We start from the raw sequence: 27,447 nt of genomic DNA, 5'->3' as shown, positions 1-27,447 counted from the left end.
TCAGTTCCATTGGTTTGGAATGTTACAGTTTGGTTCATTCGGAATGGTTCAGTTCCATTGGTTTGGAATGTTGCAGTTTGGTTCATTCAGAATGTTTCAGTTCCATTGGTTTGGAACATTTCAGTTCCATTGGTTCGGAACGTTTCAGTTCCATTGGTTTGGAATGTTACAGTTTGGTTCATTCGGAATGGTTCAGTTCCATTGGTTTGGAACATTTCAGTTCCTTTGGTTTGGAATGTTACAGTTTGGTTCATTCGGAATGGTTCAGTTCCATTGGTTTGGAATGTTACAGTTTGGTTCATTCGGAATGGTTGAGTTCCATTGGTTTGGAACATTTCAGTTCCTTTGGTTTGGAATGTTACAGTTTGGTTCATTCGGAATGGTTCAGTTCCATTGGTTTGGAACATTTCAGTTCCTTTGGTTTGAAATGTTACTGTTTGGTTCATTCGGAATGGTTCAGTTCCATTGGTTTGGAATGTTACAGTTTGGTTCATTCGGAATGGTTCAGTTCCATTGGTTTGGAACATTTCAGTTCCTTTGGTTTGGAATGTTACAGTTTGGTTCATTCGGAATGGTTCAGTTCCATTGATTTGGAACATTTCAGTTCCTTTGGTTTGGAATGTTACTGTTTGGTTCATTCGGAATGGTTCAGTTCCATTGGTTTGGAATGTTACAGTTTGGTTCATTCGGAATGGTTCAGTTCCATTGGTTTGGAACATTTCAGTTCCTTTGGTTTGGAATGTTACAGTTTGGTCCATTCGGAATGGTTCAGTTCCATTGGTTTGGAATGTTACAGTTTGGTTCATTCGGAATGGTTCAGTTCCATTGGTTTGGAACATTTCAGTTCCATTGGTTTGGAACGTTGTAGTTCCATTGGTTTGGAACCTTTCAGTTCCGTTGGTTTGGAATGTTTCAGTTTGATTCATTCGGAATGGTTCAGTTCCATTGGTTTGGAACATTTCAGTTCCATTGGTTTGGAACGTTGTAGTTCCAGTGGTTTGGAACCTTTCAGTTCCGTTGGTTTGGAATGTTTCAGTTTGGTTCATTCGGAATGTTTCAGTTCCATTGGTTTGGAACATTTCAGTTCCATTGGTTTGGAACATTTCAGTTCCGTTGGTTTGGAATGTTTCAGTTTGGTTCATTCAGAATGTTTCAGTTCCATTGGTTTGGAACGTTTCAGCTCCATTGGTTTGGAACATTTCAGTTCCATTGGTTTGGACTGTTACAGTTCCATTGGTTTGGAATGTTACAGTTTGGTTCCTTCGGAATGTTTCAGTTCCATTGCTTTGGAATGTTTCAGTTCCATTGCTTTGGAATGTTTCAGTTTTGTTGGTTTGGAATGTTTCAGTTCCAGTTGGTAATCTGTACACCCTGGTATATGATTGGTTAGTGATCTGTACCACCCTGGCATATGATTGGTTGGTAATCTGTACCTCCCGGGCATATGATTAGTTAGTAATCTGTACACCCTGGTATGTGATTGGTTATTGATCTGTACAGACTGGTATGTGATTGGTTATTGATCTGTACCTCAATCGCAGGGTTGCCGGGGTGCTTCAGCTTCATCAGTCGCTCGCCGTCATCCTGAATTCTATTAACAGCTGCTTCCTCATCTAGCAGCCCATTTTCTTTAAAGCTCTGGAGATAAATGGAACAGAGGATTCGTACATAAAAAAGATGGGAATATTCAATGTGTCAGGCAGCATCTGTGGAGGGAGTAACAGCGTTAAGACCCAGGAATTTACTGGCCTCCAGGAAGCAGGCTGGGTGGTGGGGGAAGCAGGTACAATCGCAAGGAGCCATGTTGGTTGACTCTCATCACAGTCCCGCCACTAGGGCATTTTCGCCAAAGACGGGCTGCGGATCGGGGAGGCAGCCCCCGTGGCCCCAATAATCTACCCAGAAGGGTTTCCACTCCAACACTCGGCCCTGTGATTTAAAAAAAAAAATCAGGTGCTTGCCCATTGTCCTTAATTGGACGGTGAGCCCACAGGCAGCAAATCAGGCAGCCGCCTGCAGTAAACTTGCTGAGCAGGTGCCGCTGCTGGCAGGTACTAAGTCAGGACCTGCTTTTTACCAAGACGTGGGGTCCCGATGCCCACAGTAAAATACAGGCCAACATTCAGGCTGAGTTAGCAATTGCATGAATGAGCGTTTCAGCAGAAGATGGGCTGAAGCAAGAGTAGAGACAGGTGAAATTACAGAGATGGATGTAAGCAGCCTTGGTGATGGAGAGGATATGGGTTTGGAAACTCAATTCAGGGTCAAATCAGAAACTGAGGTTGTGAAGAGTCTGGTTCAGCCTGAGACAGTGGTCCGGGATGGGATGAAATAACAATAAATAATAGTATAATTAAATACTTAGAGTCATAGAGTGATAGAGTTATACAGCACAGAAACAGGCCCTTAGGCCCATCGTGTCTGTGCCGGCCATCAAGCCCCTAACTATTCTAATCCCATTTTCCAACACTTGGCCCGTAGTCTTGCATGCTATGGCATTTCAAGTGTTCATCTAAATACATCTTAAATGTTGTGAGGGTTCCTGCCTCTACCACCTCTTCAGGCACTGCATTCCAGGTTCCAACCAACCTCAGTGAAAACATTTTTCCTCAAATCCCCTCTAAAACATCCTGCCCCTTACCTTAAATCTTTGCCCCCTGGTTATTGACCCCTCCGCTAAGGGAAAAGGTTTCTTCCTATCTAACCTATCAATGCCACTCATAATTTTGTATACCTCAGTCGTCTCCCCCCTCAGCCTTCTCTGCTCTAAGGAAAACAACCCTAGCCTATTCAGTCTCTCTTCATAGCTGAAATGCTCCAGCCCAGGCAACATCCTGGTGAATCTCCTCTGCACCCTCTCCAGTGCAATCACATCCTTCCTATCGTGTGGTGACCAGAATTGTGCACAGTACTTCCTGGTATATGTCCCAAATTAACCCTTTGCAACCCTGGGCGTGTACCATTTTGTCTTACTGCTGATCTTCCTGCCTATGGGTTAGTAAGGCTGTAAGGACAGTGGGAAAGTGTCCCTTTGATCTTTGGTTTTAATGAAATTGTGAATGAGTTCTTTCAGCAGTACAAGGAAGGAAAAATAAAATAACATTTAAATCAAATGTATTAAAAATGCTGATAGATGGTTGTATATCAAGGGTTAAAAAATGACAGTAAGCTATATTAGTGTACAAGTTAATATAACATTCCTATCTCCATTATTTTAACACCGACACAAAGTCATTTAAAACTCTTCACTGAAATAGGAGCGCTGAGCAAACGCTTTATGTTAATGTTGTCAATGGTAATTTGTAGGCCTGAATTTCCTAGAATCCCCACTCACCTCGTACTGCTTGCGGACCTCCTCTGGTTCCAACATCCTGTCACTCCAGTCCTGGTTCAGGACCTTTTCTTGTTGGTCACTCATGAATACCAGCTGTTTGGTACAGTTCTGCATGTAGTCATAGAGACTGTCCAATTGGTGGCCTCGCAGCTTGGAGGATTCCTGAAGAAAAACAAACACAACTCTTCTAGAAAGCTACAGGACACAAACAGTACCTTCTAAACCCACCAGCTCTACCACCTAGAAGGACAAAGGTAGCAGTTGGGAACAGCACCATCTGCAAGTTCCCCTCCAAGCCACACATTATTCTGACTTGGAACTATATTGCCATTTCTTCACTGTCGCTCAGTTAAAATCCTGGAACTCCCTTCCTAACAGGGTGTACCTACACCACATGGATTGCAGGAGTTCATGAAGATGACTCACCACCACCTTCTCAAAGGTAATTAGAGATGGGCAATAAATGCTGGCCTAGCCAGTGACACCATTATCCCATGAATGAATAAAAAAAAAAGGAACAGAGAGGCCTCAACATCAGACCACAATAGAGGACTAACTGATGACAGGAACTGGTCTTCAACAGTCAAACTTAGAAAATGTATTGCTGGGGTTGATGGGGGGCAGGCCATTTGATTAGTAGGTGTGTTGAGAGCAGCTGAAGAACAAAGCAGGGAGCAGACAAAACTGGATGGGAGAACATAATAGGGGACAATTGTGTGTGCAAGCAGAGGGAGACAGAGGTACATGAGCGGCAAAGACATTGAGTCCTGAGTTTGCCGACGACACAGAGAAATTTGTAGCGGAAAGGACTTATTGATGCCTCTGTTTCTTTTTTTTGCATTCGTTTGTGGCATGTGGGCGTTACTGGCTAGGCCAGCATTTACTGCCCATCCCTAATTGCCCTTGAGAAGGTGGTGGTGAGCTGCCTTCTTGAACCGCTGCAGTCCATGTGGTGTAGGTACATGCCGGTAGGGTTAGGTCCAAGATTTTAACTCAGTGACAGTGAAGAAATAGCAGAGAGTCTGGCATCTGAAACAGTGTCAGACAGGCACATAGACAGCCAGATGGATAGACATGCAGTGAAACCCAGGAAGTCAGCTGAAGTGCTCTTTAGCCCCAGCAAACTGCAAAAAGGAGGGACAGGGAAAAACAGAAAGAGAAAAGTAAGAGCAGCAAAACTAAAGTTAGTTGAGAGATGAAGATGAAGGAGGAGAGAAACATAAATGGAAGAGATAGAAACAATTTAAGAAGGAGAGATTATTCAGAAGATTACCACCACCAGCGTCTTTAGCTAGAGGGGTATATGAGGTTGAGTGTTCTGATGGGATGGATATAGAATCACTGAATCAGACATGTTTGTGCACATTTATTTTCAAGAGTGACAACTGTGAATTTGGCCTCTGTGTGCACAGGTCTCCAATATACCCTAATCGTTTGTAGGTGATTTAAACAGCAGGCTTGTGGACCCCGACATCATGGCTTAAGGGGGGCGAGGAGCCCACACTGTGTGATATCCCTGAACTGGCCAATTGAAGGCCAGAGGGAGGACAAGCCATCCAATTAAGGATGGCTGGTGGGCCCTCATACCTGGAGGCCATCCAGCACTGAAGCAGCAGCAGGCTGTTTTTTCAGGTAGGAGAGAGTGAGGGGGTAGCCACAGGCAACTTTTTCGCTTTAAAATAAAAGAATGCTGTTAGAGCCAGGCCACCATTGTGGGAGGGGGGGCCCCTCTAAGGGCGACCTGCAGCTGCAGGTGAAGCCAGGCAGGTGGGGAGAGCCTCTAAGACTGCCTGGAGTGCTGGCCCCTTCTCCCCAGTCTGCACTGAGAGCCTGCCTCCAGGCAGCTACACTGTTCACCAACTGGACTTTTCCAGTTGGCCTCTGACAATAGGCCTTAATCGGTCTTCAACAAGCTCAATTGGCTATCCACTGCTTGTGAACGGGGAGCCCTGTTGTTCCTGCACATCCCGCCTCTGGGATAATGGCCTGGGGTGGGATGGTGCCAAGAAACTGGCACACTGGCCGACAGCACAAATTTTCACACCTGCCCACCACTGTACTCACCCCCATCGGGGGCAAAAATCCTCCTTCAAATTACAATACAGCTGGAGGTTAGGTCAAAGAATAAGAGCCTGTGCAGCCTTGGAAATTGGCCCACTGCAGCAACCTGTGCAGGCTGGTGGGAGCTGCAACTAGCGAGGAGAGTGGAAAGAGCTGAGAGCTGCAACTTACAACTATGGAACTGATTCCCAAAAAAAGGGCATTGCTCAAGCTCATGAGCGCTCCTTCCGTCTCCACCAACAAGTGCACTGAACGGACTGACCCTGCGCAGATTGACCCTGAGCAGACTGACCCTGAATGGATTGACACTGAATGGACTGACCCCGAGCAGATTGACCCCGAGCGGACTGACCCCGAGCGGACTGACCCTGAACCTGACGCTGAACAGATGGATGCTGATGTACTGACCATGAGTGGATTGACACTGAATGGACTGAAGTGAATGGACTGGCACTGAATGAACTGATGTACTTCCATGGGCTTGCATATGCCCTACAAAGCTCACATGCAACCAAGCAATGGTGACTCACCAACAGGTTTTTGTACTGCTTCTGGGCATTCTTGAGTTCCTCCTGCAAGTCAAAGAAAAGATATCAGTAATGGCCTCTATAAAGGAACATCTTCCAATTTGCAGAAGGTCCACCATCTAAAACAGAAGCCTAGAGGAGATGCCTCATAGCGGTCGTGGGTTCAAATCCCACCGTGGCCAAGTATTGAAATTGAATTTGTTATGACCGAGGTTGGAGGAATCTTTTCTAGTTCCACTTCTCCACAGGGCACAACATATATCTAAATGTTTACCCGGTTACCTGTGCAGCCAATCATACAGTCTATTTTTTTTAAATCCTGAAATAAAATACACCAACCAGGTACCTTTAATAAACAACAAAATTATCAGTTTACTATAAAACAAGACTTAACCAGTAATGAAGCAAAGCATTAACACACAGATTGAAATATGAATGTTCCCTTTTTAAATTCCCCAATTACACTCACACACTAGAAAAGTACAGAAATTCTCTGCAGAGGTACAAAAAAAGACAAAAAAAAAATTACTTTGGCCAAATACGTGCTAATTCTTGACAAATAAAGAAGATATGGAAGGAAGTCAGTTGTCCCTTTATTGGCCTGGTGTCCAGGTATACACAGACGGGTCACTGGGATCGTTTCAGAAGCAGTCCATTCAGGAGATGTCAAGAATTTTTGAGTGGGCTTTCCAGGAGAAATGTGGCTTCAGGGTTCTTCCACCAGGACACACTTGAACTGCAGGATTTTTCTCAGCTTCTCAGGAGCTTTGCAGCACCAGGGATTTTAACTTTCCCACACTGGATTTTTGCAGGATTTCTTCAAGGAGGTAGAGAAGGAGGTGAGCTGGATGGTTTCTTTTCACTTCGCAGGAAAACACCAACTGTCTTCAAACAGTGAACACCCAACAAAAACTGAAAACAATTTCCAAACCCCAAACAGAGAGTCAACCTCCTGACCTCCATAAACCTTGACGTGTGGTTTCTCTATAAACATTTTTCCCCAAGTCTCCAAAGGTTCTGTTGTTTACTGAACCCAAAGCACAGGTGGTTTTCAAACAACATCTCAAGTGTCCTTTCGGTGAACTTGGTAAAAAAAAACACATCCATGGAATCTTTTTACTTTTAACACAAGTCCTCAAAAAAAGAGCTTTTTAAAAATGGAAGCACTTTCGTAACAAATTCAACAGATCTGGAAATTTTGGGGCTAGTATCAGAAAAATAACCATGAAAACTGCCGGATTGTTGTAAGAATCTGGCTGGTTCACAGCTATCCATCAGGGAAGAAAACATGCCGACCCTAACTGGTGGGGTCTGTGTGTGACTACAAATCCACAATTGTTGGTTGGCTGTTAATGGCCTTGAGGGTTGGACCTCAGTTTAGCATTGTATCAGAAAGACAGGACCTTAATAACATAACATTCCCTCAGTCACTCATATTTCTGGAGTGGGACTTGAAGCCCCAGCTTTCTGGATTAGAGCCAAGAGTGCTAGCACAAAGCCATAGCCGACAGCCATGGGCATATAATCCAATCAAATAAGCCATTAGAGAACAGCTGGCAAGTAGTGGGAATTTAAAGGGCGGCACTGCTCGTTCTGTCTGCAATTAAAACATTCTCTCTCAGAGTGTTGATTTGCTGAAACTGTTCATTTTAATTGTCAAGGGGGGAGGGTGGGATTTCCGCAATGAAAACATCTTGCCTGCCTACCAATATCGAGCACCAACTCATGAGTTGGAGTACGAGCTTCTCTCCTTTGGGCTGTAGGACCCAGAAACATTTCTGAAATAGCGACAATCTCGAAATAAAATATGCCATAGTAAATATTGGGCTGGAAAGTTGGCTGTAACCTCCATAGCTCGCAGATGTTGGCTGTCCCCACATCACCCACTTTTCCTTACCGGGTTGGTGATGGTCTGGTTGCTGATTTCTGGTCCATAAGCTTCAATTTCTTTACTCAATATGTGGTGACTTGCAATCTGTCTTTCCAATTCTGGTAACTGTGGTCCATAAGCACCATTATTGATCTCTGCCTGTGAACATAGAAATGGAGATGTTAAACCTACATGGAATACGAGGTGGTAAAGTCTTTGTGTAAAAATGAGATAGGGGTGGAGTCTGTCTATAATACTGAGGTGGGGATGGAGTCTGTGTATAACACAGATGGAGATGGAGTCTGTCCATAACACGGAGATGGAGATGGTGTCAGTGTATAATGCTGAGATAGAGGATAAAGGGTACGAGGGTCAGGAAACTTAAGGGTGCAAGTTTAACGTTGTAGCACTGCAGAGAGCTGAAGAGGCAAGATGCGACTTGGGGGTGTACAGCTTTGCAACCAGAGAGCAGTAACTCTGGAGGATACGTGGGGGCCATTCATATACAGAGCACTACACACTAATCCTCATTTGCTGGTGAAATCTTTAAGTTTAGAAGGAATGAAATGAGTGAGCTGGACAGTCAGGGTTTTTCCTAACTTTTATAGAATATACAGCACCGATGAAGGCCATTTGGCCCATCAAGTCTGTGCGGGCTCTTTGAAAGTTCTACCTAATTAGTCCCACTCCCTTGCTCTTTCCCCATCGCCCTGCAACTTTTTCTCCTTTGCAGGTATTTATCCAATTCCCTTTTGAAAGATATAATCGAATCTGTTTCCAACATCATTTCAGGCAGTGCATTCCAGTTCATAACAACTCGCTGTGTAGAGAAAGTTCTGCTCATCTGCCTCTCTGGTTCTTTCCCAGTTACTTTAAATTGTCTCCTCTGGTTACCAACCCAGCCGCCAATGAAAACAGTTTCACCTTATCTACTCTATCAAAATCCTTCAACTTTAATCTGAAAGCCACTTAGCCCAGTAGCTCCTGCTCAAACATTTTAATTTTGTCCTTCAAATGAGCTCATGCTATCAGGGTAAAAATGAATCGTTGCTAGTTTGGAACCGTTATCCCAATCTTAGGGGTCAAAGGTTGCCTGGTTGCTCTGCATTACAGTAAACACATGACCCCTAGAAATCAGAGCAATTTCTACCCTTTGGTGTCAGTGTAAGGCAAAAAGAACGTTCCATAAATGTGAAGATAAACAGTATATATAAAATATCCTGTAAACCAAGGGCCCCATAGTCTACAAAAGCAAAATATTGCAGATGCTGGAAATTTAAAATCAAAGCAGAAAATGCCAAAAATACTCAGCCGGTCAGGCAGCATCTGTGGAGAGAGAAAGAGTTAACGTTACAGGTCGAAGACCCTTCAATAGAACGGTGATCTACACTGAACTTTGGTTTTTGAATCAGGGCTGCTGGTTGGTTACTCAACAACAACAACTTGCATTTATATAGCACATTTAACACAGTAAAATGCGCCCCAGGCATTTCAAAGGAGCATAGACAGCCAAAATTTGACTCCAAGCCACATAACGATATATGAGGACAGGTGACCAAAAGCTTGGTCAAAATGGCAGATTTTAAGGACAGGCTTAACAGGTGGAAGGAGAGATAGAAAGGAGGAGTGGTTCAGGGAAAGATTCCAGAACTTAGGGCCCCGGCAGCTGGAGGCACGGATGTTACATGGTTAGGGAGAGGTGAGGCCAGGATGGGATTTGAAAATGAGGATGAGAATTTTAAACTTGAGACGTTGATGGACTGGGAGCCAAGGCAGGTCAGCGAGCACAGGGATGATGGGTGAACGGGACTTGGTGCAAGTTAGGATAGGGGTAGCATAGGTTTGGATGACCTCAGGTTTACAGAAATGGACTCAAGCTGCCTCCTGCTGCATATCCTGGTCCAGAGCCTCCTGGTCAGGGTTATAGTGGAAGGTGGGTACTGTACCTGCTTCTGTGCCAGGATGTCAGGCCAATCCACAGAATTATCTGTTCTGGGTAATCTGATCTTCTCATAGAGGTCTCGATATTTTGAGCACTGTTGTACCCAACGTTCGTGCATTCTCTTGACACTAAACAGAAACAAACATTAAATATGTCTTTAAAATAATGACAAGTTCTTGCCGGTTAACCTCGCAGTGATTCTACTGATTAGATTGGCCAGCTAGTTTTTTCGGCCGGCGCAGACACGATTGGCTGAATGGCCTCCTTCTGTGCTGTAATTTTTCTTTAGTTTCTATGGTTTCTACTGTGATTGTTGACACTTCACAAGATGCCATCTTGATTCCAGCCTATTGTCAGTTGTCAGCCGTGGCTGACAGTTGCTGTTGAGTCCGGGGGTTGAAATTCCACTCTAGAGACTCCAGCACATATACACACCCATATATAAACCACCCAAGCCCCTCACTTAGATCCCATCCTGTATCTCACTCCTATCTGTTACTCAATATATAAAACAAACGAGGTCCTCCATTAGATCCCAGTCTATAATTCACTCCAAGGTATCCGTTATTCCTTAGCGATGAATTTCCAAGTCCCTGATGTCACCTGGGAGCCTTGCTCATTGCAAGTATCAAAACGTTTGTCTGTAAGTGCCCATTGGGAAAACTATGGACAGCCCTCCTCTGAATTTCCAGTGTTTTCGGCCAATGTGTAAGACTCCCCATCGGGAGGCCTGGACTCAGAAAGTTGCCCCTGATATACTAACTGATTCCAACCTATAACAAGCACAGAATCATAAAATTTCATAGCACAAGAGGCAATTCATCCAGTCATGCCTATGCTACTCTTTGAAAAATCTATCCTTTTAATCTCAGTTCCCCAGTATTTGCCCAGACCCGATTAAATATTTCTTTTTTCAAATATATATCCATCTCCCTTTAAAAAGTGATTCTGGATTCTGCATTGTCCAGTGTTTCTGTTCAGGCATGCCATGTCCTAAGGACACTCTGATGTGGAGAAGTTTCTCCTCACCTCACCCTTTATTCTTTAGGTAGCAATTCCAACACCCAAAGGTCACCCCATTATAGGAAACCCACAGAGGGGGACAGTGAATATTCTACACAATGAGACCAGAAGAAGAAGTTATAGTTGTGAAGAAAGGGTCAGTATTTGGGGCTTTTTCCACTGAATTTTCTGGTTAAGAAATTTAAGCAAGGGATGTAGTTGACACTTTCCAAATTATGAAGTGTCTTGAGAGGCTAAATAGTGAACGATTTTGTTTCCACTGGTCACAGTTGAATTGGTCACAAGGTGCACAAGCTGAGATTTATTGCTGCAGAGAAATGAAGGGGAAAGTTCATTTAATTTCACGCAGAAGGTTATTGGAATGTGGAATGCATGACTACAAGTCATTATTGGGTTTAAGATTATAGTATCATTAAAAAGGAATTAAATAAGTATTTCAAAAGGAAGAATATACAAGGATATGAAGAAAGTGAAGGGAAATGGGATTAGATTAGATGTCACCAGATGGCCTCAGTGCTTTAATTTATATGATTCTATATGTAAAACATCCAAGCTCCTTGATTCGAGCACCACCTGCAACAAAAATGTGCATTTGCATAGGGCCTTTAACATCGTGTAACCCGCTTAACAAGAGCTTTAAAACAAAATGTGACAACTCACGCCCACATGTCCATTATCTTGTATGTGATCCATCTAAACTCCGAATTAGATTCCAGCTTGTCATCCATTTCCACATGCCCATGGTTCTCCATATCTTTGAGAAGGTCTGGAATCTGAACCAAAAGTACATGGACACAAAACCTGATGGGTTCAAGCCATGCTGGGCCGGAATCGCTTCCCCCCATGGTCCCAGACTCTTTCCTCCTTTCAAACTGGCCTATGACAGTTTCAAACTGACTCTGTTTATGCCCCCATCACTGTTGGTGTGAGCACAGTGCAAGAACAGTAATATGCCTATGGTGACTGACAGTTTGGAATAAAATATGAACTTAAATGGAATAATTACTTTTTCTGTTTATTCTCAGGATGTGGGTGGGGCTGGCAAGACCACATTTATTGCCCATCACTAGTTGCTCTGAGAAAGTGGTGGTGGATCTTCTCCTCCTACAGGCCACTTCAGAGGGAAGTTAACAGTCAGCCACATTGGTGTTGGACTGGAGTCACATATGGACCAGACTGGATAAGGACAGCAGGTATCCATCCCCTAAAGGACATTAGTGAACCAGTTGGGGATTTATGACAATCTGACAGTTTTGTGTTCACTTTTACTGATACGAGCTTTTTGGTTCCAGATTTTCCAGAATTTAACTTCCCAAGCAGTCCTGGTGGGATTTGAACTCACATTCCCCAGATTATTAATCCAGGCCTCCAGTACACTACAGTACAGTACCCCTTAACTTTCAACTCACTCTTTTTCAATCTCATTTGCCTGTGGGTGTTTCAGCTTCTTTGCCTTGTCTACATCCAGGTAAAGGTCCTTAAGGAGTCCTTCTGAGCGGGCCAAACTCTCATTGTTCATAGTCTCATATCTGAATGGACGCTTGTTCTGGTAGTTTAGTGTATCCTGAAATAATCAATCAAGATTAAAAAAAAGGTCAAATCTATCTATAATGTAAAAAAAAGTATCAAATCTGCATGCACTTTGTGTCAAGAAACCCCAGTTCCTATTGTCAGGTTTTTGTCGCATTTTGTATCAATTTGACCCCATTATAAACTTCCGTCTATCTGTCAATCTAATCATAGCCAGAGAATCTCCTGTAATGGCTTCTCTTCCCACTCCTTCACCGTTACCTCTGGTGTCCCCCAAGGACTTATCCTTGAACCGCTCCTATTTCTCATCCACATGCTCCCCCTCAGCGATATCATCTGAAAACACAGCAACGTTTTCACACGTATGCTGGCGACATCCAGCTCTACCTTACCACCACCTCTCTTGACCCCTCCATTGTTTCTAAATTGTCAGACTGCTTGTCCAACATCCAGTACTGGATGATCAGAAATTTCTTCCACTTAAAGACTGGGAAGACTGAAGCCATTGTCTTCAGTCCCCACTACAAACTCCATTCCCTAACTACCGACTCGTTCCCTCTTCCTGGCACTGTCTGAGGCTGAATCAGTCTGTTTGCTACCTTGGCGTCAGATCGGACCCCAAAATGAGCTTCCAGCCACTTTCCTGTACCATCACTAAGACCGCCTATTTCCACCTCCATAACATCGCCTAACTTCACACCTGCCTCAGCTCATCTGCTGCTGAAACCCTCATTCAATGCCTTTGTTACCTCTAGACTTGTCTATTCCAATGCACTTCTGGCTGGTCTCCACGTTTTACCTTCCATAAATGTGAGCGCATCCAAACTCTGCTACCCGAGTTCTACCTTGCACCAAATCCCATTCATCCATCGCCATTGTCTGCCCTCTCAGGTGGATGTAAAAGATCTCATGCCATTAGTTCAAAGAAGAGCAGGGGAGTTAATTAGTTGCTGTGTTCTCCGACAACAGTGACTACACTTCAAAAGTATTTAATTGGCCTTGGAGCTCAATGGGACACGGAGAGGACGTGAAAGGCAATATATAAATAAAAATTCTTTCTTTTATCTAATCACTCTTTCTTGTTTAACCTCATGTTCCCACCTACTCTTTTCAACCTTGGTGCTGTCCTGTGTTATGAGCCCTTGCCTGGGTTTCTCAACTGAAGATATCATACTCACAGCTCGCAGTTTATCCTCAGTGCTTAGAATGTCCTTTTCCACCTGGTCACCATTCTTCTGCATCCGAGAGATCAGCACAGGCAGATCACTGAAACAAACAAGAGTTGGTCAGAAGGGAACATGTGAAATGTTTCTGCTCTGTGGAATCATAGAATGAATGATACAGTACAGGAGGTAGCCAATTGGCCCATCGTGCCTGTGCCAGCTCTTTGAAAGAGTTATATTAGTGTCATGCAGGCCCCCACCTGCCAGGAATGATGCATATTAATTTCGCCACATGGACATTAAATTTCAAATTGTTGCTGGGAAGATGAGAAGGCCTATTAGAAGGGGTTGTCAGGCACCTGGCTGGAAAAATATTTTTGCATATTAACAGTGTTGGAACAAAGGAGCTATCCCCTGCTCCAATATAATCCACAAACAGATTTGGTCAGATCACGTGATTAACCTGCTTAGCAGTCTGTTTTTTTTTCTGAATTGTACAGTTTTGAACTGAGAGCCTGCAGGGAAAGCTGTTTTCTCCTGGATTGAAAAGACCTCTCCTGGCTGACTCACCACAGCCTCTCCTGTCTGCTCCCATCTCTTTATCACAGAACTTCAAATCCACTGGAGACACAGGAACCCCAAGAGAGAAAAGTCTCTTACAGCAAACAAGGTTTAAGAAAAACACTGGGCCCCAACAAAACGCAAGACCTACCTACAATCAAGGATTCTACAGTGAGCTCGAAGAACCGCAACAACAACTCTTCAGATATTGCCTCAAACTTTTCCACTTTATTTCTTCGGCACTTTTCTGACTCTATTTGCCTGTGTGTATCGCGTATGCATGCTAGCATAGGCACGTTGTGCATCCGTAGGCATCAACCAAATTAGAGTTTAAGTTTAATAAAATTACACTTTTCTTCTTGAAGCCTAAGAAAGCCTGTTTGTGCTGGTTTCTTTGCCTTATAATTGGAAAGCGCTGATCAAGGATTCACCAAGGGGGAGCTAAAAACACTGTGTTTAAAATTAAACCCTGTTACAGTAAGACCAGGTGAAGGCTGAAAGGGAACCCTAGACCACTTTCTAAAACACTAGTCTCAACTTTTCCCATTGTCCTGTAAATTATTCCCCTTCAAAAGTATTTATCCAATTCCCTTCTGAAAGTGACTGTTCATTCTCCTTCCATCACCCTTGCAGGCAGAACATTCCAGATAATAACAAACTTGCTACGTAAATAAATTCTTGTTTCCTCTCTGTGTCCGCTAGTTACCAACAACCTAACCAGTGGACCATCCGAATCAAACCTCAAACTCTAACCCACTGACCGAGCCTCAAACTCTAACCCGCTGACCGAGCCTCAAACTCTAACCCACTGACCGAGACTCAAACTCTAACCCACTGACCGAGACTCAAACTCTAACCCACTGACCGAGCCTCAAACTCTAACACACTAACCAATATTCAAACACTAGCACACTGACCTGGCTCTCAAGATGCTGTCTGTCAGCCTGAAATGTGTGAGGTCACTAGGTTTGACCCAGCTTTGAATTCACACCTAGTGCTAATGTAACCTCGGTATAGTGTATAGTGAAGTAGTCACCCATTAACTAATCTTATATCAACATTAATTAATCTTCTCAAGAGACAAGAAAGGTTGTGATGTAAGATTGCAGGAATTTGCTCTTTGCAAATTGATTGTCATATTTCCTACTTTACAACACTTCACAAGGTACTGAATTGGTTATAAAGCACTTCGGGATTTCCTGAGGTCATGAAAAGAGCTATATAAATGACTGTCTTTCTTTATTCTAAATATCCAAGACCTGGACTACTTTACGGGGCATATTAAAGTGCCAGAGAAGTCCCATGCACACAGGCTGTGATCCAGCATGAACATCAGATGACAGGATCATGGTAGTCAGGCATGGAGGCCTCACCACAATTGAGGCCTCAATGATCAAGGGTCAATTGTGATGGATGGGCCATGTTGCACAAACAAGCAATCAGCACTTGCCACAAAGAAGATACTTGGAGATACTTTTCCTTGGAGAAAAGAAGACATAGAGAAGATTTGTTAGAGGTATTCAAATGATGAGGGGTTTGGACAGAGTAGATAAGGAAAAACTGTTCCACGCATGAAAGGTTTGAGAACGAGAGGGCACAGATTTAAAGTAATTGGTAAAAGAAGCAAAAGTGACACGAGGAAAAACTTTTTCACACGGCGAGTGGTTAAGGTCTGAATGCGCTGCCTGAGAGTGTGGTGGAGGCAGGTTCAGTTGAAGCATTCGAAAGGGAATTAGACAGTTATCGGACAAGGAGGAATGTGCAGGGTTATGGGGAGCGGCACTAAGTGAATTGCTCTTTCAGACAGCTGGTGCAGACACGATGGGCAGAATGGCCTCCTTCTGCACTTTAACAGTTCTGTGATTCTATCTCCAGTTGAGGAGAAGGAACAATCTCCTGGTGAACAATGTAAGTACTTCAAGGGCAGCTTAAAGCAGAACCTCAAGGAGCCGTAACATTGGAAGTGATAAGTGAGATGCTGTACGGTAATGCAGCTGTGGCTCATTTGGTAGCACTTTTCCCATTGAAGCATAAGGTTTTTGGGTTCAAATCCCGTTCCACTTTTTAATCATTAAAAATCAAGGTGGACACTCCACTGCACTGTTGAAAGTGCTGTATTTCAGATATGATGTTAAACGTAGGCCCTGTCTATCTGACCAGACAGATATAAAAGATCCCATCAGCACTATTTCGAAGAAGAGCAGCGGAATTCTCCCTGGTGTCTTGGCTAATATTTATTCCTCAATCAACATCACAAAAACAAGTTAGCTGGTCATTATCACATTGCGGTTTGTGGGAGCTTGCTGTGTGCAAATGGCTGCTGTGTTTCCTACATTACATTTGTAACTACACTTCAAAAAATGTACTTGGCTGTAAAGCACTTTGAGACGTCAGGTGGTCATGAAAGGCTCCATATAAATGCAAGTCTTTTTTTCTTTTAAAAAGGGCTGGATTTTAAAAACCCACCGCCGATCTCGGTGCCGAGCTCAAAAAATGGCTGCCCACCCGTGTAGGCTGCACGCCAAATAGCCGCCAAGATCTTAAGCACGGCAGCTCATTTTAATAGCCAGGGCGGCTCGCCCTCCCCTAATCACGTGGGGGGGTGGCGGCTATCCGTCCCCGGCAATGGTGTCAGCTGTCTGTGTCCCAACCCCCCAATAACAATTACATTAACTATTTGCCCTTCCCCCAAAACACTGACCTTTATCATCTGACCTTTACCCTCCCAAATTTACAGTTCAACCCTTCCCACCATCACGTTTATTTGACCCCATCCCCCACTCTCCCTCACTGAAAATCTTACCTCCTCCCCCCTCCCCACCAGCATGGCGCTCTTTCACCGGACCGGGATTTGAAAGTGCAGGAATGCCGGCCGCTGCGCCGAAGCTCGCGGCAGGTCCTCAAGATCGCAGGTAAGTGTATGTTAATTCATTCGTTTTATTGATTTGAATATTTTAATTGTGGTCCTGTCGCCCAGCAGTAGGGGGGCTGCCAAGGCGCCTCGCTGCCACCGAACCTTGCCGTCACCAGGAGGATCGGGCCAGGCCCTCACGGTGTCAAGATCCGTGGTGGGCCTCATCCGGAGCCATCTTCAGGCCGCCTCTCCCCCACCCCCGCCACGGAACCCAACGCCTGGGGGAGAACAAAATGCCGCCCAAAGTGTGTCGCACTCCTTCAAGGATCACAGTGATTTGATGAATATGAGGGGAAATGGGGCACCTGAGAGGACGGTTTCCTTTGTGATTTATGATGTCAATCTACAATCGTCTAGCACTGAGTCTGTTTCATATTTTGAAGACTGTGGGTGGGTCTGGCAGTCATCAGCATACCGCCAGGAGATTGAAACAGAATCAATTGAATCAACATTCTTCTTGGATATTATCATCAGGCACAACAGAGCATCAACAGCCTGTGCGAGCAGGTCAGAGACAGGGAGCTGAATTTTCACTCTGGAGGCAGGAAACTGGAGATGTGGAAACCCTTAATTGGTATGGAGACGGGTTTCCTGCTCACCTAGAGCCAGTGGGGATGGGAATGGAGGCAGGTCAGATCAAGTATGGGACTTATTTAGACACTCCACGACAGCCATCACTGAGGCTGCTGGTTGTTCTGAGGGAGAGATCTGCGATTTGTGCAACAGCCTTCCACATCACCAGAGGGAAGCGAGATGTCACAGGGGAGCTGGAGGCCTGGCACTAGGGGCAGGGCATACTCTTGCTTCATCGATACCCACCTGGATCTAATGCTGGAGGCTGTGAGGTCTTCATCCTGGAGGGTGGCAGAAGGAGGCCAGCTTGTTGTGCAGCAGGGGCACCTCTCTGTTCAGCATCATCTCCCTCTGCCTCCTCCTCCTCTCTCACTTCCTGCTCCTGCCCCAATGTCTCCTTCCAAGGCCTCAACGTCCTCAAGATTCACACCTCTCCACAATGGAGAATGCATCAGACCACCACAATGATAGACGTCCTTGCAGAATGGTATTAGAGGGCACTACCCCACTGGTTCAGGCACCAGAATTACATCTTCAGAAGCCCAACGGCCTGCTCAATGGTTATCCTACTGAGCAGGTGGTATTGGTTGTAGCACCTCTGTCTGTGGCTCCCGCAGAAGGCTCAGTAGCCATCTTTTCAAGGGATATCCCTTGTCCCCTGGGATCCATCCATGCACTTTGGGGTTTAGAGTGAAGATCAGAGACAGCTGAACTGCTGAAGGACGGAGGAGTCATGTCAGCTATCAGGAAAGCGAGCGCACACATGAAAGAAGCTGTTGTTGTGGCTGTGGGCCAATTGGACATTGAGGGAGTGGAAGCCCTTCCTGTTGATGTCTCGCACTGGCCAGTCACTGGGTGCCTTGATGACCACAATCAAGATGCCCTGCACCTGGGGGAATCCAGTGATGGATGCAAAGCCCAATGCCCTCTGTCTCTGTGAGGCCATATCTGTCATTAAATGAATGTGCTGTCCAGCTCTAGCAAAGAGGACCTCAGTGATCTGTGAGATGCAGTGGTGCACAACCAGTTTTGAGATGCCACTAAGCTCCGCAAATGATCCTTGGAAGGAGCCAGAAGCGAAGAAGTTCAAGGCCATGGTGACTTTGATGGCCACTGATAGGGCATAGCGAGCAGTGCTGCGAGGTCCAAGGTCTTCGGCGATGAGGGCACAGATGTGATCATCTGCCTGGAGAGTCGCAAGTCTCTTGCGGCACTGGTTCTTGGGTCATCTCCAAATAGCTCCGTCTTCAATGGTAGATCCTGTGCTGAGGGCTTGGCCTCCATTGCCCTCCTGCCCCTCTCTCCTCTCCTGTGCCCTCCTGATGCTCAGGGTTCTACCCTTCCTGTGGAAGGTGTTGTGCCTCATCGCCACTGGGCCCAAAATCTGACAGTCATGCCCCCTATTGCCAGCCAGCCCTTCCTTCTGGGCAAGTGGCCGCCCAATTGCCCTTGGCAGCCTTGACCCCGACTCTTCTGCACCCACGATGCCAGGGTTACGGGGATGGGGGGATTGCCGACCTCATTCAAACCATGGACACTGTGTACCAACTCTCCCTGCCACCTGTACAGTGCCAAGGCCACCCCCTTACCAAGTGCCCTGTCCCCCTTGGCCCCCCTGACCCGCTTATGGGGCCAGGGTGATGCCCTGGGGCAGCCACGGTTGGCTCCCCACTCATTATCCTTTAGCTGGTCCCTTTCTGAAGGTGCGGGTTACCCGTTCATCCCTTTAAAAATTTAAAGTGCCTGCCTTGACAAGCTCTTAATGAGCTTTACAACAGTTTTAAAAGGCCTCAATTGGGAGGAGAGCTAATTCCTGTCCCGCCCTGCCCCCCTCACCCCTGGTGATTATTGTCGGCACTGGGATCGGCATCTTGAAATTGACATGCTGCCTGCCTTCAGCATTTCCCTGTCCCCCCCACCCCCACCCCACCTCCATTCCCGCCTTGTGGGGTGGGGGGGGGGGGGGCTCCAAATATTCAGCCCAGGATCTCTGCCTCTAATTACTATTCAACAGAACTCACTGAAAAGTGAGCAGGTATAAATAGAGTCATAGAGTCGTACAGCGTAGAAACAGGCCCTTCGGCCCACTGCGTCCATGCCGACCATAATGCCTATCTATACTAATCCCACCTGCCTGCATTAATTCCATATCCCTCTATGCCTTGCTCATTCAAGTACCTGTCCAAATGCCTCTTAAATGTCGCTGCTGTTCCTGCCTCCACCACCTCCTCTGGAGGCTCATCCCAGATACCCACTATTCTTTGTGTGAAAATTTTACCCCTTTGATCCCCTTTAAACATCTTCCCTCTCACCTTAAATCTATGCCCTCTAGTTTTAGTCACCCCTACCATGGGAAACAGACTCTGGCTATCTACCTTATCTATGCCTCTCATAATTTTATATACCTCTATCATGTCCCCTCTGAGCCTCCTTTGCTCCATGGGAAAACAGACCCAGCCTATCCAATCTCTCTTTATAACTCAAGCCCTCCAAACCAGGCAACATCCTTGTGAATCTTTTCTGCACCCTCTCTAGCTTAATCACAGCTTTCCTGTCGTGCGGCGACCAGAACTGCACACAGTACTCCAAATGCGGCCTAACCAACGTTATGCACAACTGTAACATGACGTCCCAACTCTTGTACTCAATGCCTCGCCGATGAAGGCAAGCATGCCATATGCCTTCTTCACCACCCTGTCTACCTGTGTTGCCACTTTCAGGGAGCTATGTACTTGCACCCCAAGGTCTCTTTGCTCAACAACACTCCCCAGGGCCCTGCCATTCACTGTATATGTCCTGCCCTGGTTTAACTTCCCAAAATGCATCACTTCACACTTGTCTGCATTAAATTCCATTTGCCAATCTCTTGCCCACTTTCCCAGTTGATCTATATCCTGTTGTAACCTTAGACAACCTTCCACACTGTCCAATATCCAATTTTGGTGTCATCTGCAAACTTACTAATCATGCCCCCTTACATTCAATCCAAGTCATTAATATATATGACAAACAACAGAGGGCTCAGCACCGATCCCTGTGGCACACCACTGGTCACCGGCCTCCAATCTAAAAAACAACCCTCCATTAGCACCCTCTGTCTCCTATCACCAAGCCAATTTTGTATCCAATTTGCCAGCTCACACTGGATCCCATGTGTTCGAACCTTCTGGACCAGCCTACCATGCGGGACCTTGTCAAAGGCCTCGCTAAAGTCAATGTAGACAACATCCACCGCCCTGCCCTCGTCAATCCTCTTGGTCACCTCCTCGAAAAACTCAATCAAATTCATGAGACATGATTTCCCCACACACAAAGCCATGCTGACTATCCCTAATCAGACCTTATTAACCTCAAATAGTTATTTGAAAAGGCTGATGGATAGTTGGCCTTTATCTCAAAAGTGATGGAATACAAAGAGGTGAAAGGTATGTTAGAGCTGTACAGGGAGGGCTCTGGACAGACCTCAATCTGGAGGACTGCACTCCCTTCTGGGCCCCGCACCTCAGGAAAGATACATTGGCCTTGGAGGGTGTTGCAGATTCACCAGAATGATACTGGGGCAAAAGGGGTAATATTGTGAGAACAGATTGCATCGACTTGGCTTTTATTCTCGTGAGTACAGAAGACTAAGAAGTGATACAAATGATATGTTTAAGATGATTAAAATAGTTGATCGGGTAGATAGAGAGAAACTATTTCCTTTGATGGGGGCATCCAGAACAAAGAGGCATAACCTTATAATTAGAGCCAAGAAAGTCAGGAGCGATGTCAGGAAGCACAAAGGGTAGTGGAAATCTGGAACTCACTCCCCCAAAAAGCTACTGAGGCTGGGGGTCAATTAAAAGTTTTCAAACTGCGATTGAAAGATTTTTGTTAGGCGAGTGTATTAAGGGGTATGGAAACAAGGTGGGTAAATGGAGTTAAGATACTGGTCAGTCATGATCTGATTGAATGGCAGAAAAGGCTCAAGGAGCTGAATGGCCTCCTCCTGTTCCAATGTTATGGGGCCCAACTGCATAATATGCCCAATAGTTTTGCACGAGACCTTTCAACCTCATCGTCTCACTTACAGGCAGAAGTACTTAATAAAACATTACAGACCCCGTGCCCGTCAGCTCTGCCACTGACAGTGTCAGTCAGTCTTACTGAAGGTAACAACATCCCAGCAGGAAAATAGCAGCACCGATAATCTCACCATCATCGATCCCATGGAACTCAAAGAGTTAAACTGAGGACGTTTCGAATATTTCATTTGCAACCTAGAAATGTCTGGCAATAGACAGCAGCTGATTTTGGAGGCTCCACTGCAATGGGAGGATGATAGGACACCCTAGGACAGACACTAATCTGTTTAGTTTCCTTACCTCGCCCTCTACCATCACCCAGTTTCATTCCTGTTACTGAAGGCACTGCCTCTTGTTCCACAGAGGCTGACAGCCCTTTGCTCTCTCAGTGGAGTTGCCATTTTTCACCTGATCTCAGGTAACGTGGTAAGTGGCCTATTTGAGCACGGGAGAGTCACAGTTCAATGTTTACATGTTGCACTTTCTAGCAGCAGTCCCTTGGGTCCTGGAACCCATGTTGATTAATACCCATCCTTAGCCCAGAGGTACTGAGAAAAACACTAATGCCCCACATGTTCAACAATGCAGAACAAATTGGGGTTAAATCCAATTCTGGCCTCTTGTCCACCCCTGACTTCCTTTACTACACCAGCGACAGCGTGCTGGGCCCTAAACTCTGGAATCCCTCCCCATCCCCCACAAACCTCTCCCTTTCTCCCTCTCCTCCTTTAAGACTTTCTTTAAAACCCAACACTTTGACCAAGCTTTTTGTCATCTGTCCTAAATATCTCACTCTTTCTTTGACCATTCTTGACAGGCACCTTGGAGCATTACATTATAAAAATGATACAGAGGCACTGGGGAAGAGGCAAGAAAGATCTATTAGGATGATACCAGAACTACGAGGTTATACCTATCAGGAAAAATTGACCAGGCTGGGGCTCTTTTCTTTTGACAAGACAAGACTTAGGGGTGACCTGACAGAGGCCTTTCAGTTTGTGAAAGGGTTTGATTGGGTAGATGTAGAAACAAAGTTTTCACTTGCGGGAGAGACCAGAACAAGGGGGTCATAAATATAAGATAGTCACTCCTAAATCCAATAGGGAATTCAGGAGAAACGTCTTTACCCAGAGTGTGGTGAGAATGTGGAATTTGCTACCACAAGGAGTGGTTGAGGCGAATAGCATTGATGCATTTAAGAGGAAGCTTGATAAACGCATGAGAAGAATGTAATAGACTAATATGCTGATGAGGTTAGATCAGTAAGGGTGGGAGGAGGCTTACAGGTTGAACTTTGGGTCAAATGACCTGTTTCTTTGGTGTAAATACCATGTAAGTGGTTGCTGTTGAATCTGGAGCCTCACGATCTGCCTTAGCCGTACCTTTACCACCAGGTCAGTGCGGGGCTGGCAGTGAGGGCATAGGGTGGGTGGCACTCTACTTGACAGTTTCACTATTGCAGGTCCGGGTAGATGCAGCAGCAGGTGATGTGGGTTTTCAGTTGAGTTGCTTTGTGCAGTAGTCATTCGGAGGGTGCTCGTTGTGCTCAGGCACTGTCCCAGTAACAGCTGCTCCTGACTGGTCCGACCAGATTGTTGGGAGAGTATTTGGAATGTGCAATTATCAGGCAGAGCCCACAGGATGTGAAATTGTAGGCAAACTGCACCAGGCGGCTGGATGATCTATAGTTAAGCCACCCACTCAGACTCCTTCAGTGACACCCAGTGAGAATGTGATTGTGAAAGAGAATTCCTGCTCTCAGTATCGAGGTGTGTTGCAGAAGGTTTACAGGGGCTGATGGCTTTGTAAGGGCAGGTATTGTGAAAAAGAACGAACTTGCATTTATATAGCGCCTTTCACAACCTCAAGATGTCGCATACACTCTACAGCCAATGAAGTACTTTTGAAGTGTTGAAGTGTAGTCACTGTTGTAATGTAGGACACACAGCAGCCAATTTGTGCACAGCAAGCTCTCACAAACAGTGATGTGATAATGACCAGATAATTCTTTTTTAATGGTATTGGTTAAGGGGCAAATACTGGCCGTGGAGAACTGACCTGCTTTTCTTCGAAATACTACCATGGGATCTTTTACACCCACCTGAGAGGGCAGATGGGTCTTATCCAAAAGACGGCACTAGAGGAAATAGTTTCTCTGTATCTACCCGAATAAATTGCTTCATCATTTTAATCACCTCGATCAGGTCACACCTCAACCTTAAAACGCAATGGAACACAAAACAACTTTTTGCAACCCGTCCTCACAGTTTAACTCAGGTTTCATTCTGGCTCATTGATTATTTTTGACTTTAAATCCCTTTCATCGTAGTTTCTGTGCCCTGAATAACCTGCATTTATTTAAAGTAACCTCAGAAAATCCTGTTTCACAAAGTACGACAAGAAACCTGGATCTAAGCCCCAGTGATGCTACTTGTGCGTTGCTCTAATGCTGTGCTAATGCAGTCAGCAACTACACCAAAGTAAATGTGCTGCATTCATTAAAGTTGACAGACCGGTTCCTTTTTACTAGCTGCTTTTATTTATTTTTTTATTCATTCATGGGGTGTGTGCGTCACTGGCTAGGCCAGCATTTATTGCCCATCCCTAATTGCCCTTGAGAAGGTGGTGCTAAGCTGCCTTCTTGAACTGCTGCAGTCCATGTGGGGTAGGTACACCCACAGTGCTGTTAGGAAGGGAGTTCCAGGATTTTGACTCAGCGACAGTGAAGGAACGGCGATATAGTTCCAAGTCAGGATGGTGTGTGACGTGGAGGGGAACTTGCAGGTGGTGGTGTTCCCATGCATTTGCTGCCCTTGTCCTTCTAGTTGGTAGAGGTCACAGGTTTGGAAGGTGCTGTCTAAGGAACCTTGGTGTATTGCTGCAGTGCATCTTGTAGATGGTACATACTGCTGCCGCTGTGCGGTGGTGGTGGAGGGAGTGAATGTTTGTAGATGGGGTGCCAATCAAGCGGGCTGCTTTGTCCTGGATTGTTTCAAGCTTCTTGAGTGTTGTTGGAGCTGCACCCATCCAGGCAAGTGGAGAGTATTCCATCACACTCCTGACTTGTGCCTTGTAGATGGTGGACAGGCTTTGGGGAGACAGGAGGTGAGTTACTCACCGCTGTTTGCATTCGGAATGTGGAAGACCAGCTTTCAGGAAAAGAAAGACTTGCACAGCAAGCTCCCACAAACAGAAATCTAATCATTCGTTTGTTAGATATTGGTCAGGGCCTTCGTTTAACATCTCATCTGAAAGATGGCACTGCAGTGCAGCACTCCCTCAATACAGTACTTGGAGGTCAACCTAGATTTTGTGTTCAATACTCTGGAGTGGGACTTGAACTCTTCTGACACAGAGGTTAGAGCCTAGCACATAATACTAGTGACCTCTGACTTCCTTATTCTAGAAACAGAATCTGTCAGTTACAATCTCCCAGATTCTATATTAAAACCTGCCAATCAACAATTCTAAGCACCCCATGTCAGCACTATAAGTATCGCACTGACTGGGTCTTACTGTCTGATACTCTGTGGGGCAAAATGTCATTAATGTTGGATTGCATTCGGTTGCTGTGTGCTAGTGACATGATGATACATGTTGCAAATTATAAACATGATCTTTCTGAAAGGTCAGAGGGTTCCATCCCATGATGCTGACACATAGCCATCAGAGGCAAGTGTTCTCCTGGGTCTCTCTGAGGGAATAACTACACTGTGGATTCCATTAGGTTGCACGCACTAGGTTTGTGTTCCCTTGTGTATAGAAGACTAAGGGATGGTATAATGGAGCTGTTTAAAATGATTAAAGTAGTTGATAGTGTTGAAAGAGAGAAACTATTTGCTCTGCTGTGGGAATCCAGAATTAGAGCTAGGCCGTCCAGGTTTAATGTCAGGAAGTACTTTATCACACAAAGGGTAGCAGTAACCTGGAACTCTCTTCCCTAAAAGCTGTTGTGACTGTGGGGGGATTGCAGGGTGGTGGGGTTGAATGGAAGATTTCAAATTTGAGATTGATAGATTTTCATTAGGTATGGGTTATGGAACCAACATGGGTAAAAAGATGAGGTGCAGATCAGCCATGATGTAACTGAATGACAGAATAGGCTCAAGGGCTCTGAATGGCTGTTATTCTGTTCAATCATTTTGTCCACTGGGTCTCAGTGTACTGCAGTTTGAAATCTAATGGAATGGCCAATGTCGAGCTCTGGGCAATGTTTCAGGAGAATGGTGTCAGTGTTTAGGTTTTTTACCCTACTGTCATCCTGGCTGGATCAGCATTAACAGCAATAGAGTCATAGAGTCATAGAGTCATACAGCACAGAAACATGCCCTTCAGCCCATCGTGTCTGTGCCCGCCATCCAGCATCCACACTATTCTAATCCCATATTCCTGCACTTGGCCTGTAGCCCTGTATGCTATGGCGTTTCAAGTGCTCATCTAGATACTTCTTAAATGTTGTGAGGGTTACTGCCTCCGCCTACTCTTCAGGCAGTGCGTTCCAGATTCCAACCACCCGCTGGGTGAAAAATATTTTCCTCAAATCCCCTCTCAACCTCCTACCCCTTACCCTAAATCTATGTCCCCTTGTTCTTGACCCCTCCGCTAAGGGAAAAAGTTTCTTCCTATCTAACCTATCAATGCCCCTCATAATCTTGTACACCTCAATCAGTTCTCCCCTCAGTCTTCTCTGCTCCAAGGAAAACAACCCTAGCCTTTTCAGTCTCTCTTCATAACTGAAATGCTCCAGCCCAGGCAACATCCTGGTGAATCTCCTCTGCACCCTCTCCAGTGCAATCACATCCTTCCTATAGTGTGGTGACCAGAACTGTACACAAAACTCCAGCTGTGGCCTAACTTGCGTTTTATATAGTTCCATCATAACCTCCCTGCTCTTATATTCTATGCCTCGGCTAATAAAGGCAAGTATCCCATATGCCTTCCTAACCATCTTATCTACCTGTGCTGCTGCCTTCAGTGATCTATGGACAAGTACATCAAGGTCCCTCTGACCTTCTGTACTTCCTAGGGTCCTACCATCCATTGTATATTCCCTTGCCTTGTTAGTCCTCCCAAAATGCATTACCTCACACTTCTCAGGATTAAATTCCATTTGCCACTGCTCCGCCCATTTTACCAGCCCATCTATATCTCCCTGTAATCCAAGGAGTTCCTCCTCACTATTTACGCCACCACCAATTTTCGTGTCATCTGCGAACTTACTGATCATACCTCCTATATTCACATCTAAATCATTAATGTACACTACAAACAGCAAGGGTCCCAGCACTGAACCCTGCGGTACACCACTGGTCACAGGCTTCCAATCGTAAAAACAGCCCTCGGCCATCACCCTCTGCCTCCTGCCAACTAAGCCAATTTTGGATCCAATTTGCCAAATTGCCTGGATCCCATGGACTGTTACCTTCTTAACCAATCTCCCATGTGGGACCTTATCAAAAGCCTTACTGAAATCCATGTATACTACATCTACTGCTTTACCCTCATCGACACATCTGGTCACCTTCTCGAAAAATTCAATCAAGTTAGTTAGATACGATCTCCCCCTGACAAAGCCATGCTGACTATCCCTGATTAATCCCTGCCTCTCCAAGTGGAGATTAATCCTGTCCCTCAGAACTTTTTCCAATATTTTCCCAACCACTGATGTTAGACTCACCGGCCTGTAACCTGGGTTATCCCTACTACCCTCCTATAGCAGAAGCATAGGAATGATTTAACAACAGGGCAGTCAATGTTCACCTCCTTTGGCTGGAAGGGCAGGGCTTTTGGGACTGTTGGTTTCTCTTAAGGTCTAAGGTAATATAATTTAGTGAGTGTTCACCGTGACCTGGTGGATAAAGATATTGTCAGTGTGGTACTAAATG

At 45.3% G+C, this 27,447-nt stretch overlaps 1 protein-coding gene across 3 annotated transcripts in view; it reads right to left on the bottom strand.

Moving 5' to 3' along the window:
• Positions 1-27,447, bottom strand: part of evpla (envoplakin a) — a 120,972-nt gene that overhangs the window by 55,649 nt on the left and 37,876 nt on the right. For 2 of the 3 annotated variants that reach the window (XM_068057865.1, XM_068057866.1), the window contains 7 exons: positions 13,466-13,553; positions 12,167-12,321; positions 9,739-9,862; positions 7,820-7,951; positions 5,926-5,967; positions 3,335-3,496; positions 1,531-1,638 (listed from right to left, as the gene is read on the bottom strand). In XM_068057865.1, coding sequence (XP_067913966.1) covers positions 1,531-1,638; positions 3,335-3,496; positions 5,926-5,967; positions 7,820-7,951; positions 9,739-9,862; positions 12,167-12,321; positions 13,466-13,553 — 811 coding nt within the window. Of the gene's footprint in view, positions 1-1,530; positions 1,639-3,334; positions 3,497-5,925; positions 5,968-7,819; positions 7,952-9,738; positions 9,863-12,166; positions 12,322-13,465; positions 13,554-14,162; positions 14,205-27,447 lie in introns of those variants that run through there. The other variant, XM_068057867.1, reaches the window with a different exon arrangement.

The sequence above is a fragment of the Heterodontus francisci genome, chromosome 26 (genome assembly GCF_036365525.1).
Source record: "Heterodontus francisci isolate sHetFra1 chromosome 26, sHetFra1.hap1, whole genome shotgun sequence".
NCBI classification, from domain to species: Eukaryota; Metazoa; Chordata; class Chondrichthyes; order Heterodontiformes; family Heterodontidae; genus Heterodontus; species Heterodontus francisci.
Note: the sequence above shows the minus strand (reverse complement) of the source record. Positions and strands in the feature narration are given on the sequence as shown.